At 55.3% G+C, this 15,476-nt stretch overlaps 1 protein-coding gene across 1 annotated transcript; it reads left to right on the forward strand.

Annotated features, from left to right (window-relative positions):
- Positions 1–12,105: 12,105 nt before the first annotated feature.
- On the forward strand, positions 12,106–14,931 carry LOC123191806 (helicase sen1-like). Its single transcript, XM_044604399.1, has 5 exons — positions 12,106–12,605; positions 12,722–13,846; positions 13,934–14,249; positions 14,331–14,518; positions 14,671–14,931. The coding sequence occupies exons 1-5, from the start codon at positions 12,171–12,173 to the stop codon at positions 14,929–14,931; spliced, it is 2,325 nt and encodes a 774-aa protein (XP_044460334.1). The 5' UTR covers positions 12,106–12,170.
- The last annotated feature ends 545 nt before the right edge of the window (positions 14,932–15,476 follow it).

Here is a 15,476-nt window from a genome sequence, read left to right on the forward strand (position 1 = left end):
CGTGGAAATATATACTTAGACATGTCCCATGGCACCGGCAAGACAGCGAAGCTTCGTGCCACACCCACATGAAGCCTCTTTGGTCGAAGTTGAGGGCGCGCCATACTGGATCAATTCCGATCTAGACATACGGTGGCGCCATGCACCAAAAGCTAAGATCTCTCAAAGGAAGACCGGAACCCTTTGGTGTCCAGATCGAGGAGGCACACATGAAGCAGATTGAATTTTTGGAGAATGAAGAACAACTGGGTCGACCACCGCGGGACTCCTTTGGGTCCCGACAGGCCGGATCTGGGCAGTGCACCCACCGGCCGCCACCAACCCAGGCGAAAGTCGCCGCTGCGACCAGCGCTCCACGACCAGGACAAAGACGAAGACCGGCCGTCTCCGAGCTCCGCCCAGCGCCGCCACGCCCTTAGCCCAGCGACGCGCCCCCACCCGGGATCACCGGCCCGCGCCAAGCCCCCACACGCAAAGAGGAGAGAGGGCCCCGCCACCGCCAGCACCAACGAGGCTTTGCCCGACGGCGTGGATCGGTGGCGGCGAGGGGAGGGGATGGAGGCGGAGAACTCTTCTACGGCAGCGAGTGATTAATCTCCAGTGACGCACACGCGGGGCGCGTCGCGGGAGCGATCCCCTTTTTGCGGCCCCATCACAAGGCCACACCACAAACTAATTAGAAGAGGGGTTGATGTCAACCCAAAATGCCATGTCTGTAACATTTATTACGAAGATGGAGGGCACTATTTTTTCAAGTGCAAGCAAGCTAAGCAGGTTTGGAGGGCTGCACAATTGGAGGAAATGAGGGCACTGCTTGGAGAGTGCATCAACCCACAAGGTGCTCTTATGGAAATTTTTAAGCGCAAAGAAGAGGTGATCTCCAAGATTGGCACACTCCTATGGTTGTTGTGGTACGAGAGAAACAGAGAAAATGCTGGAGAATGTTCGAGAAATTGCATAGAAATCGTATCTTTAGTTGAACAACATAGAATGGAGTTCTTGGAATATAACAAGAAGGGGAAACAGAATAGGATTGTGGCTGAACAGAGTAGATGGATACCCCCACATAATCCCTATCTGAAGATAAATATTGATGAAGCTTTTAAAGCGAAAAATCATACAGGTGGTTGGGGCTATATAATCAGGAACTCGGAAAGGTTGGTTGAAGTTGCTGGAATAGGGAAGCTGCAGAATTTATCGGACGCTCTTCATGCAGAAACCACAACACTAATCATGACGGCAAGACGAGCCGGAGAGATAGGGTGCAGTCGGGTTATTTTTGAAACTGACGCTTTATTACAAAAGCAAGCTGTGTTGGGTGTTGAATATGACCTCTCTTCACATGGTGCTCTGTTCTTGGAAGCCAAGTATTTACTGAGTCTGTACTTTGATGATGCAATTGTAAAATGGTGCTCAAGATCATGTAATTCTATTGCACATACACTCGCGTCTTATGGCGCAGGTTTGGAGGCTGAAAGTCAGGAGATTGGATTTTTCTACCATGCACGGGAGGTCCCGTGCATGGTCTAGTTGGCACTCTTTGTAGAATATCCCATTCATACGTCTAAAACTATTCATCAACATTAAGTGATACATGGGCCCAATAATGCAAATTAAATGTCATCCCTATGCGGAACCAGTCTATCTATACAAAAGCTAGCATTTTATTTTCTTGTGAGATATTAATTCGTCAATATATTTTGAATATTAATTCCATATTAAAATATTTTAAAATATTTGAATTCCTAACGAGATGCTCTTTAAAACAAGGTTAATATTGGATATATTTCAATTGAATTTCAATTTCATCAACATATTTCACTCATTTTTTAAAACTGATTTGACTCATTTTAAAAAGCATATTCTAGTCATTTAAAACAATTGCTTATCTCAAAATGTTGACTTTACACATTCCAAACAATGCTTTTACTTAGTTGGAACAAACTAATTTTGCTTAATTCAGAAAAACGATTTCACTAATTTCAATAAAATAATTTCACTCAATTTTTATTTGTATTTCACTCATTAAAAATCATTTCAATAACTGATTTAATCATTAAAAATTTCTAAAGGTTGAAATTATAACGTGTTTAGAATCTATCCAAGGTTGATCTTGTTCTAAAGGTCTTGATGTGATGAGTTCGAATATATAAAAACTTCTAGAAAAGGAATTTTGGTTTCAAAGATATTAGGTTTTGTAAAGGAAACTAAAAATGATGGATTCTGAGAGGAAGAGAGGAGATGTTGTCAGCCATGCATGTGTCATAGTTTGTGAGCAGAGAGAGAGCGACGCATACATGTATTAAGTGGACTGACATGATACAATGCTATATTAATGCGAATGGCATACTCTATACATATACGTGACGTGAAGCATAGTTTGCATGCACTCGGATGTTCAGCATAATCCAGCGATAGATGCATGCACTGGACCTCCCGTGCATGGGAGAATCACTTTTCTCTCGAAGCCAGCACCACTGGCTTACAGAACTCCGAGACTTTGTATCATGCGCAGTTGCTGGTGATTTAGCCAGCCTGTGAAAGTAATGTAATCTTAGTGTTCCTTCTAAAAAAAACTTGTGTGTTACTTTTTTTTAAAACATAGACGTCAGGGACGTCCGGCTTTAAGCCCACAACATAGGCAGCGTATGACAACCACATGACCAACACACGGCACCAAACAAAAGACGAGCAGGTCTTGGAAACAGCAACCGGAGGAGGAATAAAGTACATTACAAGGCACGGCCGGCCTAGCGAAACGAGCACGCAGGCTCGGCTGAAACTACAACCAAAAGAGGCTGCCCATCCCTATGCGACAGCAGACGGCGCGGGCGACTGAGCGCGGGACTCGGCGTAAACTAAGCGAAGACGGCAAAGAGCTTGGCGATGAAGATCAGAGTCTTGTTGTCTGCCCAGCGGTGCCCATTGCTGCAAGAAAACGATGCATTTGAAAATAACGTCAGCGGGATGCGAGGGAAATATGCCCTCAATAGTAAACTTGTTACGAATATGCCAGATAGCCCATATCATGGCCGCCGCACACGTCCACATGACCCGACGAGCCGGGCCATGAACCAATGACAAAGAAGACACTAGCGCGGCTCGGGAGCGGGGATCCCAATCCACCCCCGCGGCCTCACGGACCGCGCTCTAGGCAAAGCGCGCCAAAGAGCACCGGAAGAAAGCGTGGTCAGCATCTTCCGGAACCCCACACAGAGCACAAGGGCCGAAGGCGGGGCCGTTGCGCTTAGCAAGGTTGATAGAGGTAGGAAGGCGTTCTTGGCGTAGTTGCCAGAGGAAGACCTTGATCGAGAGGGATTTTGGCCTTCCAAAGCCCCCTGGCTGCCGAAGGGACCTGGCCGCGGGTAAGCTCTCTGTATAGGGAATTGACAGTGAATTTGCCAGAGCCCGAAAGTCTCCAAGAGACCGTGTCCGCGGAGTCCGACAGGCGAACATCGGTGATCAGATCCCGAGGCGGTCCCACTCCGCCATTTTCGTCCCCGATAATTCTCTTCTGAAGTTGATGTAGGGTGGGGAGGAGCTAAGAGCCGAAACAACCAGTTGGTTGGGCTCGACTGCAATGGAGTAGAGTTGGCAAAACTCCGACCATAGGGGTTGGTGGCCAATCCAAAGGTCTAGCCAAAACCGCGTGGAGCACCCACTGTTAACCCCAAATTTCGCGCCCCTGGCGAAGAAGGGTTTTAGGGCTTGAATGGAGTTCCCGAAGGGGGACCCACGAGAGGCCGCCTCGAAGAAATTCCCGTTCGGGAAGTATTTCGCACGGAGGAGATCGATCCAGAGGCCAGTCTCACCCTGAGACATCTTCCAGATCCATTTGCACATGAGTGCAATATTCATCAGCTTGGAGTTGATGATCCCAAGGCCCCCCTGGGCTTTAGGTCTACAAACGGCCTGCCATTTGACCATATGGTATTTCCGTTTGGGTCCCGCTCCTTCCCAAAAGAAACGGGACCGTGGGGTATCCAACTTAGTGTGTACTGTTGGGGAACGTTGCAGAAAACAAAAATTTTCCTATGGTTTCACCAAGATCCATCTATGAGTTCATCTAGCAACGAGTGATCGGATGCATCTACATACCTTTGTAGATCGCGAGCGAAAGCGTTCAAAGAACGGGGATGAGGTAGTCGAACACGACGTGATCCAAATCACCGGAGATCCTAGCACCGAACGGACGGCACCTCCGCGTTCAACACACGTACGGTCAGCGTAACGTCTCCTTCTTCTTGATCCAGCAAGAGGGAAGGAGAGGTTGAGGAAGATGGCTCCAGCAGCAGCACGACGGCGTGGTGGTGATGGAGCTGCAGTACTCCGTCAGGGCTTCGCCAAGCGCTATGGAGGAGGAGGAGGTGTTGGAGAGGGAGAAGGAGGCAACCAAAGGCATGGATGAAAAGCCCTCCTTCCCCCACTATATATAGGAGGGCCAAGGGGGGGCGCCGGCCCTAGGAGATCCAATCTCCTAGGGGGGCGGCGGCCAAGGAAGGTTTCCCTCCCCCCCAAGGCACCTAGGAGGTGCCTTCCACTAGTGGGACTCTTCCCTTTTGTGAACCCTAGGCGCATAGGCCTCTTGGGGCTGGTGCCCTTGGCCCATGTAGGCCAAGGCGCATCCTCTACAGCCCATGTGCCCCCCCGGGGCAGGTGGACCCACCCGGTGGACCCCCGGGACCCTTCCGGTGGTCCCGGTACAATAACGATGACCCCGAAACTTGTCCCGATGGCCGAAACAGGACTTCCCATATATAAATCTTTACCTCCGGACCATTCCGGAACTCCACGTGACGTCCGGGATCTCTTCGGGTTACTTCATATACATATCCCTACAACCCTAGCGTCACCGAACCTTAAGTGTGTAGACCCTACGGGTTCGGGAGACATGTAGACATGACCGAGATCGCTCTCCGGTCAATAACCAACAGCGGGATCTGGATACCCATGTTGGCTCCCACATGCTCCTCGATGATCTCATCAGATGAACCACGATGTCGAGGATTCAAGCAACCCCGTATACAATTTCCTTTGTCAATCGGTATGTTACTTGCCCGAGATCTGATCGTCGGTATCCCAATACCTCGTTCAATCTCGTTACCGGCAAGTCACTTTACTCGTACCGTAATGCATGATCCCGTGACTAGACACTTGGTCACTTTGAGCTCATTATGATGATGCATTACCGAGTGGGCCCAGTGATACCTCTCCGTCATACGGAGTGACAAATCCCAGTCTTGATCCGCGTCAACCCAACAGACACTTTCGGAGATACCCGTAGTATACCTTTATAGTCACCCAGTTACGTTGTGACGTTTGGTATACCCAAAGCACTCCTATGGTATCCGGGAGTTACACGATCTCATGGTCTAAGGAAAAGATACTTGACATTGGAAAACTCTAGCAAACGAACTATACGATCTTGTGGTATGTTTAGGATTGGGTCTTGTCCATCACATCATTCTCCTAATGATGTGATCTCGTTATCAATGACATCCAATGTCCATAGTCAGGAAACCATGACTATCCGTTGATCAACGAGCTAGTCAACTAGAGGCTTACTAGGGACATGTTGGTGTCTATTATTCACACATGTATTACGATTTCCGGATAATACAATTATAGCATGAATAAAGACAATTATCATGAACAAGGAAATATAATAATAATGATTTTATTATTGCCTCTAGGGCATATTTCCAACATGTACCCCATCCGCCAGCAAGAACAAACCCATGGCGAACATAAGTAAGGATGAGAGGCTGGAGTTGGTTAAGATTAGTCTAGCCCCTGAAGACATAAATCTACCTCTCCATGGACACACCCTGCCCGCTACCTTGGAGGTGAGAGGTTCCCAATCAGCGATCGAACATTTCTTCGCCGCGATCGGGAGGCCGAGGTAAGTGAACGGAAACTGGCCAAGTTTGCAGTTAAGCAAGTTGGCTACCCGCTGACTTTCGGCCGCATCCATCCCCATGGACACCACTTCACACTTGTGGAAGTTGATTTTAAGCCCCGACATGAGTTCAAAACACAACAGAATGGCCTTGACCGATGCGATACTATGTGTGTCGGGCTCGAAGAGGAGGAGTGTGTCGTCCGCGTATTGCATGTGTGACACTCCCCCCGGGATCAGGTTGTCCACCACTCCCCTGATGTGGCCAGCCAAACGGGCTCTGTCGAGCTTGGCGCCCAAGGCGTCCGCTACAAAGTTAAACAGCAACGGCGAGGCTGGGTCCCCCTGACGCAGCCCACGCTTGTTGTGGAAGAAATTCCCTACTTCTCCGTTCACCGCAATCGCTGTTTGTCCCCCCGAGACCAACTGCATCATGCGATGAACCCAAACCGACGAGAATCCCCGGTCCAGGAGGACCTGACGGAGAAACTCCCAGTTCACGCGATCGTACGCCTTCTCGAAGTCTAGCTTCAGGAGAATCGCGGGCTGGCGAGCGCGTTTTAGGGAGTGCACAATCTCCTGGAGGGCCAACGGCCCCTCTAAGATGTTGCGCCCCCGAATAAAAGCCGATTGGTTCCTACTAATAATAGGTGAGCTATCAGAGACAAGCGAGTCGAACAAGCCTTAGCACAAATTTTAAACGGAACATTAATCAACGCTATGGGACGAAAGAGCCTAATATGATCCGCGCCCGGAACTTTGGGGATCAGAGAGAACCCCAAAGTTTAGGCAAGAGATATCTACCGTACCCCGCATAAAACCATTGCAAACGTCAAAAATAGGCCCTTTGAGCACTTGCCAAAATCTTTTGAACATCGCCACCGGCCACCCATCTGGCCCGGGTGCGGTGTCGGATTTCATGCCAAGGGTCGCCTTGTCAATCTCCTCCGGGGTGAAGGCCAATCCTAGGCCCTCGTTTTCATCGTCCGTGACCCGCAACGCAGGGTCCCACACATCTTCCCTAAGCCGGGCCCGGGATTCCTCCCTGGAACCCATGAGTTGGATGTAGAACTCGTAAATGTGACGGACGATATCCTGTTGCCGCAAAAGGAGCCCCTGATCAGATTGCAAGCACAAAATGGCGCATTTGCGGCGACGGCCATTAGCATAGGCGTGAAAATATTGAGTGTTCGCGTCACCCTTGAGCGTCCACTTGATACCATCGCGTCTACGCCAGTACTCCTCCTCAGCTCTAAGGAGGGACTCGACCTGGGCCTCAAGCGCGTAGCGCCGAGCCCAGTCTTGCTCCGAGAAGGTCTGCACATCCGCCACAACATCCATCTGAGCGAGCTCCGCGGTCAAACGCGATCGAAGCAGCTTATCTTCGCGCCCCTGGTTAGCCCCCCACCCTTTAAGGGCCGCACGCAAGCCCGCTCCTGCAGCAATCCAGAACTCCATCGGCCTGCGCGTGCGCCTGACCCGGGCGACGCAATTCTCCCATTTCGAAAGGAAGATTTGCTCAAAGTCCGGAGACTCTAACCACGCGGTTTCGAAGAAAAAACGAGGGTTGCGTTTTAACCTTTCCTCCCCCGAGGAGAGGATGAGGGGGACGTGGTCCGACCCTATCCTCGTTTCGACATGCAAAGAGCACAAGGGAAACATCACCTCCCACTCCGAGGACATGAAAACCCTGTCCAAGACCGACCGCACCGGCGTTAGTTGTTTGTTGGTCCAGGTGTAGCGTGCCCCCACGCGAGCCACTTCCCTAAGTGCCATGGCTGCGATTGCATTATTAAACATGGACACCCTTGTCCAATTAATAATACCGTTGTTTTTATCCGCTCCCGAGCGAATTAAGTTGAAATCCCCTCCCACTAGCAGAGGCAAATTTCGCGTGCCCACAGACGCAATCTTCGCCTGGAGTTCTCCCAAGAACTCCAGCGAGAGCGAGTGGTCGGCCGGGCCGTAAACCACAATCACCTCCCACTCTTGGAGAGTTGCGCGGTGGCGCACGTGGGCCGACATGAAGAAACGACCAGCATCCCACGCCACCACCTCGAAGCAAACTAGGTTGATGCCTAGTAGCATGCCTCCCGAGTGCCCGACCGCCGGCACCCAATGCCAAACAAAGCGCTCCAACGGATCGACAGCTAGCAGGTCCCGATGATTGAAATCGGCCTTGATAGTTTCCTGCAGGCCAACTACGTCGATCGCCTCGTTCCGAATGAACTCTTTTAACTGGGTCCGCCTCCCAGCGTGGCCGAAGCCTCGGATGTTCCAGAATATGTACCGCATTAGATAATGCGATTGCGGAGGCGGATACCGCGAGCGGTCACCGCGTTGGCCACGCGCCGTGTCTTGGCAGGACGACGGTTGGAGGTGGATGGCGCAGCCCCTGCTGCTATGTCCTCCTGATCGGGCCGCATAACAGTCATCAGAGAAGCCCCTGCTTCTTCTACTGCTGGCGCAGCGCGGGCCAGCGCTGCCTGAGCTAGCGTGGCCTGCGCGATTTCCTTAGCACGAATAAGAGAGAGCACTTCGCGCGCTTCCCCCTCATCGGACATCACCACCCCACTATCTTCTAAGATACCCCCAAGCACTCATCAGAATATTCATCAAAGATCTTAAAGCGGGGCATGGGGTTACCTTCGGTTTCCAGGTTCTTCTGGGCCTGCAGGAGTTGGGCGCGTTGGAGGGCTGGAAGGTTGCCCTTGGCGCCCTTCGGGCGGGAGCTCACCCGCTCCTGCGTCGCCGTGGACACCACCACCGCCTTGGAGCGCTTGGCCATTGAAACAGGAGCCACCTTGGCCACCTCTGCGCGGAGCGCGTCAGAAGCTGGAGGGGAGATGACCGACGAGGTGCCACCAGTCGGACCCCCAGGAGAGGCCAGCGCCATCACCACCGGCCGCTGTGGAGCAGGCGTGCCCGCATGCCCCGAGGGAGGGCTCCCCGGCGCCACCAAGGGAGTCTTGCGGCCTGCCGGCTTCTTGTGGAGCCTCGTCCCACCGCCACCGAGGCCAACCGCCTTGGGTGAGCGCGCCGTGGCAGCCCGAGGCTCCCCCACCACCGCAACCATCGGGGAGACGAGCATCAAGAGACCCTCCGAGTCGCAGGACGCCGAGACCCCCTTGTCGATGTCGAGGCCCAACGTCATGTTGGAGCCGTACTGGTTGAGGCCCATCTCGTTGCTTCCCACCACCACTTGCCGTTCCTCCTGGTCCTTCGCAGCGCCCGCCGCCGGGGCGCGTCCTGGGGATCCTTGTCCTTGAGGCCAAGCTTGTCCCAAGTGGCGGTGTCGATGGAGTCATCCCCCATGCTCGCGTCGTGGTCGTGGTCCTTGTCTTTGTCATTTGGTCCCTTGTCCACGCTGGCTGATGGAGGGGAAGGGGGCGCCGCACCCTGTAGATCACCCACCTCGGCCTCCAGATGAATGGTGAAGCCCTCGCTGTTGAACCACACTTGGACGTAGCCCTTGAGCTTGGCCGGCGATCGACACGCGAAGCGCATCCGGACTGGGCCGCGCCCCGGCAACGACGCCTGATCCACCTCCATTGGACGCCCAATCATCACCGTCCCTGCCATGAGGCGGTCCACGCGGCGGTGCTTGGGTGGCACACCCCACAGCTTGACCCACACGTCTGGCATGATCTCGGCCTTGGGTTCCTCCTGGATCAGTTCCTTGATATCTGCCATGATGTCGTTGAGGGAGAGGTAGAGCTTGCCGCCGCGGGTCGCCATCCGCAGCATGGCCTTGTTGGGGAAGACAACCGAGAACTGGTCGACGCCGATGGCCGTCACCTGCCAATCCCACACCCCCTCGAAGAGGTGAGGGAGCTCTGCCTCCAAGATGGGGATCGACGGCGTGTCGGGCGCCGCCGAGATGATCGCCGCATCCGCCACCAGCGGGGCCTGGACCTCCTCGCCCTCCGTCTCCACGAAAGGGAGGCAGAAGAAGCCCTCTCCAGGGATGGCGTTGCCCATGATCTGCAGCAGAAGAGGCTGCCCCTGCGTGGGGCAGTACGCCGACGCGTGCCCTTCCTCGTGGCAGACGACGCACAGGGGCTTGAAGTGGCACACATTTTGGTAATGCCCCACCCTGCCGCACTTGAAGCACTTCGGCCCGTCAGCCTCCTCCACTGGGATCGGAGCGTCAGCCGAACCCTTCGAAGCCGACGACCCCCCCCCCCCTTTTGCTTCTGCTTCTTGGCCACCGGATCCCCGCTCCGCTCACTGCCCGGAGGGAGCTGGGACTCCTTCCTCTTGAGCTCTTTCTTCTGCTCCAGCCCGCGGCGCCGATATTCCTCCTTCTTCTTCTTCTTGCGCTCGCGGTCCTCTTGCTGCTTCCGCTCTTGCTCCGCAAGCCACCATGGAGGCGGCGGCCCCCAGCCCCCGTCCCCCGCGGCCTTCGCCGACGCCTTGAAGAGCGCCTTCGCCCGCAGATCGTGCTCGCGCTGTCGATCCGCCGCCGGGATCGGAGGCGATATGGAAGGCTTGTCGCCGCGGCGGGAGCCCATCCTCACAACAGTGGCGAACGAGCAGGAAAGAGGTGGGGGAGGGGCAAAACGTAGGAGACGACGGGTAAGGTGCCCGAAGCGCCGCACCTGAGAGTGGGATGCAGGAAACCCTAGAGACAGATCTAGGGTTCCTTTTGGCACCCACAACCACCTATTAATAGGGGCGGACGACCGCTCAGCCTCCTCCGCACTGGGCCTGGGCCTAAGCGCAGGCTCACAGCAGGCCACCGGGCCAGGCTGGTCAGGCCCAAGCATGGAGGGGCGTCCCTGCACCCCCACAGGCCGAGAAGCGGGCTGGATCGCCGATGGGCCCCCCAACCCAATTCCTGGAAGGCTGGTCCACTCCTCCTGGCCCAGCGGGGAAACGAGCCCGACCGTCGGCTCCCCGGAAACCCTAGCCAGGACCCGCGGATCCCCGACACTGGCGGCCCCGCCGTCGCCGCCGACCCCTGTCGGCTCCGACGAGCTCACCGGGACCGGAGGAGGCCCCTCCAACACCAGATCGCGGCAAACCACCTCCGACAGGGCGCACGAGCGGCCCTCAGGACCTGCATCCACCCCCTGCGGCGGACGCCAGATCCGCGGCGCCGGACGACGCCCGCCATGTCCACCAGGGGCAAAGGCTCGCCGGCGACCGGCCACGAAGGAGCCCCCAAGCTCCTCCGCACGAGCTCAACTCTACCGAGCACCCCGCACGGGGCCTCGGCGAACCACCACCACCATCACTTACCTCGCTACTTACCTCATCGTCGTCGCCGTCAGAGTTGACCCCCTCCAGAGCCCAGAACCAGCTGCCGGAGAAGGACGGGGCGAGAGGCCGCCCCCCAGACGGCGCGCTCCACCGCGCGCACCCCTCGTCAGGCCGCACCTCCGTCTAGCCTTCCGCCTCCGCCGCGGGGCAGCGAGCGGCGTCGCCCGCGGAATCGCCCCCCGAGTCGCCAGACCGAAACGCTAACATCCTGGATTCTCTCGTCCCTGTGTGTTACTCGGCCAAGACGCACGGTTGCCATCCTCGTACGTGCTGTGCACGGTGGTTAACCGGTAGAGTTAGTGGTGCGCACACGTCCTATGCATCGGTTTTGCTACTACTCCTACTACATCCGATCAATGGCCAAAGTGTGTTGAATGAAGTACGCTCTCTCTCGTTCGCATTCGATCAATGGTAGTATGTTCACGTCGCATCAACCGAGAGCGGAAGCCCAGCAGCCGCAGCCGCTTCGTCCTCGAAACCGCAAGAGACGAGATCACAGGCGTGCTGCGCGCTATCTTGGGCAGAGGCACGCGGTTGGTGGTTGCATGCACAGCAAACAATCAATACTACTGTAGTCCAGAACCAGTCCATAGACTGTGAAGAGTACGGTTTACACATACGCACGCACGGGGAGCGGCAGTGACCCATCACGGTGAAGGGCTGAAGGCCACATCGATTGCCGAGATGGGGAAGAAAGGTGGAGCGAGGAAGAGGAGGAAGGGGCAGGACGACGACGACGAGCTCGTCAACCTCATCTTCTCCTGGTCCCTCCAAGACGTCGCCAACCAGGACCTCTTCAGAGACAAGGTATGCAATTGGATCGATCGCATACGCCCGATCACCATTTTCCCAGCTTGGATCATGCCATCATGCAGAGCACCTGACGACGGTGAATGTGATGTGCATCTCTTTGTCACAGGTGAACACGATACCTGACAGGTTCTTCGGCCTGAAGAACTACCTGGATTCGTTCAGGGCCCCGTTGCTGGAGGAGATCCGCGCGGAGATGAGCTCCGCCTTGGACCCGCAACCCAATGGCTCCAGCCCCGTGCAAATACGGTCGCTGGTTAGCCTCGTTCCAAAGGGAGCCAAGGGCGTCAAGAAGATCACCCCGTTTTACCGCGTCACCGTCTCCGGCCGCCGCGGTGCTTGTTCCCCATGCATCGGCGACATCGTCGCGCTCTCGGCGGCGACGCCGCTTCGGCCTGGCAGCCCCTACTGCCTCGCGCACGTCAAGGACGTCCCCAACAAGTGTAGCTTTGTGGTCAGAGCGTCCAAGGTAATAGAAGATGTAACCTGCTACGCGTTTGTTGTCAGCTTGCTCAGCTTCATACCCTACGCGCGCATCTGGCGGTGCCTCAACTACGAAGCAGCCGTCGAGAGGAATGCAGACCTCGTCAAGGTCATCGCCGGCGATAACACCATGCAGGCAAGCAGTTCTGCTTCTGCGTAATTAATTAAGCTTGGTGTACATCGATCGTTGCATGAATTGGGAGTTGGTTTCTATGGTTCTCTCATGTCATGTGAATGATCCTCTGATCGGCATGCACCATGCAGGGAACTTCACTGACCGGCGGCACCGGCGTTCTACTGACGGCCGGCACGCTATCTCCGTTCGAGCTCAACGAGTCGCAAGCCGACGCCATTCTGAGCTGCATTTCGGCGGTGCAGTGCGGCGGCGCGAGCAGCAAGTTCAGCCTCATCTGGGGTCCGCCCGGCACGGGCAAAACAAAGACCATCAGCGTGCTCTTGCTGGCGGTGATGACGATGTCGATGACGACGAAAAGCCAGAGCAAATTCCGGGTCCTGACGTGCGCGCCGACCAACACAGCCATCTGCCAGGTCGCGTCCCGCCTCCTGGCGCTGAGGAAGCAGCACCCGAATGCCGGCGCCGGTGGGTGCCACGGCGATCTGCTGCTGTTCGGCAACAGGAAGCGCATGGCCATCGACAACGACCTCAACGAGATCTTCCTGGACACTCGCGTCAAGCGGCTAAGCAAGTGCTTCTCGCCGGCGACGGGCTGGAAGCCGGGTCTCCTGTCACTGGAAGTCTTTCTGACAGATCCGATAACCCTGAAACACCAGTATCAGTTAGCACGCGAGAAGAATACTAGCACAAATTTACCCGAGTCGTCCTTCGTCAGGTCAAGGTTCCACGAGATCTCCCAGAAGCTCAGCGCGTGCTTCAGAACAATCATGTCGCACGTCCCTAGAGACATCGTCCTGGGGAAGAGCTGCGAGAACATCGCTTCGCTGACCAAGATGCTCGGCGACTTCGGCAAACTACTCGGCGGGAAGAACGCCGGGAACGAAGTCGTGAGGGACGCGTTCATGCGTACGGCGACGGGAGAGCAACGCCATGGTTCAGAGACAGCTCGCGCCCTGAGGCGGAGCATGGCGGCGATCCTGGGCGTCACGAGAGCTCTGGCGCGAGACCTGAAGCTTCCTCGCACGCGCCATGGCCCCACGATCAAGAAGTTCTGCCTTCGAAGCGCCTCCCTTGTTTTCTGCACCGTGTCTGGCTCGGCGAAGCTGAACGAGCAGAAGATGGACTTGCTGCTGATCGACGAGGCTGCGCAGCTGAAGGAATGCGAATCCCTCATCCCCTTGCAAGTCTCCGGGCTGAAGCACGCAGTTCTTATCGGCGACGAGTGCCAGTTGCCGGCAACCGTGAAAAGCAAGGTCTGTATCAGTTCAGTTCTCCGTTCAAATTGAAATGCAGCTCTTGTTATGTTTATCCACAAACTTGAGCATTATTACTTGTTGCAGGTTTCAGATAGTGCGTTGCTGGGTAGAAGCCTATTTGAAAGACTAGGTTTACTCGGGCACAGGAAGCACCTCCTGAACATGCAGTACAGGATGCACCCTTCCATCAGCGTCTTCCCGAACATCAGTTTCTACGACAGGCAGATCTTGGACGGCCCCAACGTGACGCAGACGACGCACGAGCGTAGCTACCTCCCAGGCGCGATGTTCGGGCCATACTCGTTCATCAACGTCGACGGCAGGGAAGATCGCGGCCGAAGCAAGAGGAACATGGCCGAGGTGGCCGCCATCCTGAAGATACTGCGCAGTCTCAAGCAAGGTGCGCCCGCATGGCCTGCCACTGAGTTTTTCTCTGAACATTTGCATGCTCCCAGCTCATGCCGTGCGGTTTACCGTGCAGCTTGTGCCAGTGCGGGGCAGGTGGTCAGCGTGGGCGTCATATGCCCGTACGCCGCGCAGGTGGAGGCGATTCAGGGGAGGATAGGGGACGTGAGGGCGATGCGCCCCCTGATTCTTCGCGTCAACTCCGTGGATGGGTTCCAAGGCAGCGAGGAGGACATCATCATCCTCTCCACCGTCAGGTCCAACGCCACGGGCTCCATCGGCTTCCTCTCCAACCGGCGACGCGCCAACGTCGCCCTGACGAGGGCAAGGCACGCCGAGACCTGGATGAAATGTACAGCTACCTGAACTTGGAAAACGACCTGGTATCTCTCGGTTTGCTTACTTCTGGTTGCAAGCATTGCCTCTGGATCCTGGGCAACGCGACGACGCTGAGCGGCAGCGGCTCCATCTGGGGCGAGCTGGTCCAGGATGCCGTCGAGCGTCGGTGCTTCTTCGACTGGGACGATGGTGGCGCGGGCGCCTCTCCGGCCATTTCTCACGGCGCTCGCCTGATCGGGCCTGAACGCGGTGGAGCAACTTCAACTTTTGACACGCAGTTGGTGGGGTGTGAAGCAGACCGTATCTGTGGCGCGCTAGGTTCCCTGCGCCTAGCTTAGCGAATGCACCACCGGTGGAGGCGTGGAGCGGTGGCGATTTGTTCTGTTTTGGTCCTTTGGGCGTGCCTCGGCGTAGTGGTGAATCGATTGTGTATGGACGGCAACCTTTTTCTCCGGCTCACTTGACGAATATGTACCAGCTAGGTAATTACCCTTACGTTGCAATGGGATACATTATTAAAACGTTGGCCCTGTTTGGATCATGGAGTTAGAGCTAGTTTGGGTTAGTTGGAGGCTCAAATAACCCAAAAGTATCCAAACAGGGAGGGTTAGAGTAGGTTAGTTTCATCTAACCCAACTATTCCAGTGGAGAGGTGCTTATTTGGATTAGAGTGGGTTAGAAAATAACTCTAACTCTAACTGTGTTAGAGTATCCAAACAGGACCGTTGTCATGTCAGTGAAGACAAGTCATTAGCTCTAGGCGAAATTCAAAAAAATAAAATTAACTCTAGGCCATGCTCGGTTAGTTCAGATCCGTTGCTTGGCCCTATAGTCGTGGTTTTGCTAGCTCGCCACAACCTTGGCCGGTTGGCTGCTTAGGCCA

This window comes from Triticum aestivum, chromosome 2A (assembly GCF_018294505.1).
Source record: "Triticum aestivum cultivar Chinese Spring chromosome 2A, IWGSC CS RefSeq v2.1, whole genome shotgun sequence".
Taxonomy (NCBI): domain Eukaryota; kingdom Viridiplantae; phylum Streptophyta; class Magnoliopsida; order Poales; family Poaceae; genus Triticum; species Triticum aestivum.

Excerpts from the sequence above, each read along its gene's own strand:
- LOC123191806 (XM_044604399.1), top strand. The coding sequence starts at position 12,171 with ATGAGCTCCGCCTTGGACCCGCAACCCAATGGCTCCAGCCCCGTGCAA. Across the intron at positions 13,847-13,933 it reads CGGCAACCGTGAAAAGCAAG|GTTTCAGATAGTGCGTTGCT; the intron begins GTCTGTATCAGT and ends TACTTGTTGCAG. Across the intron at positions 14,519-14,670 it reads TCTCCACCGTCAGGTCCAAC|CATTGCCTCTGGATCCTGGG; the intron begins GCCACGGGCTCC and ends TCTGGTTGCAAG.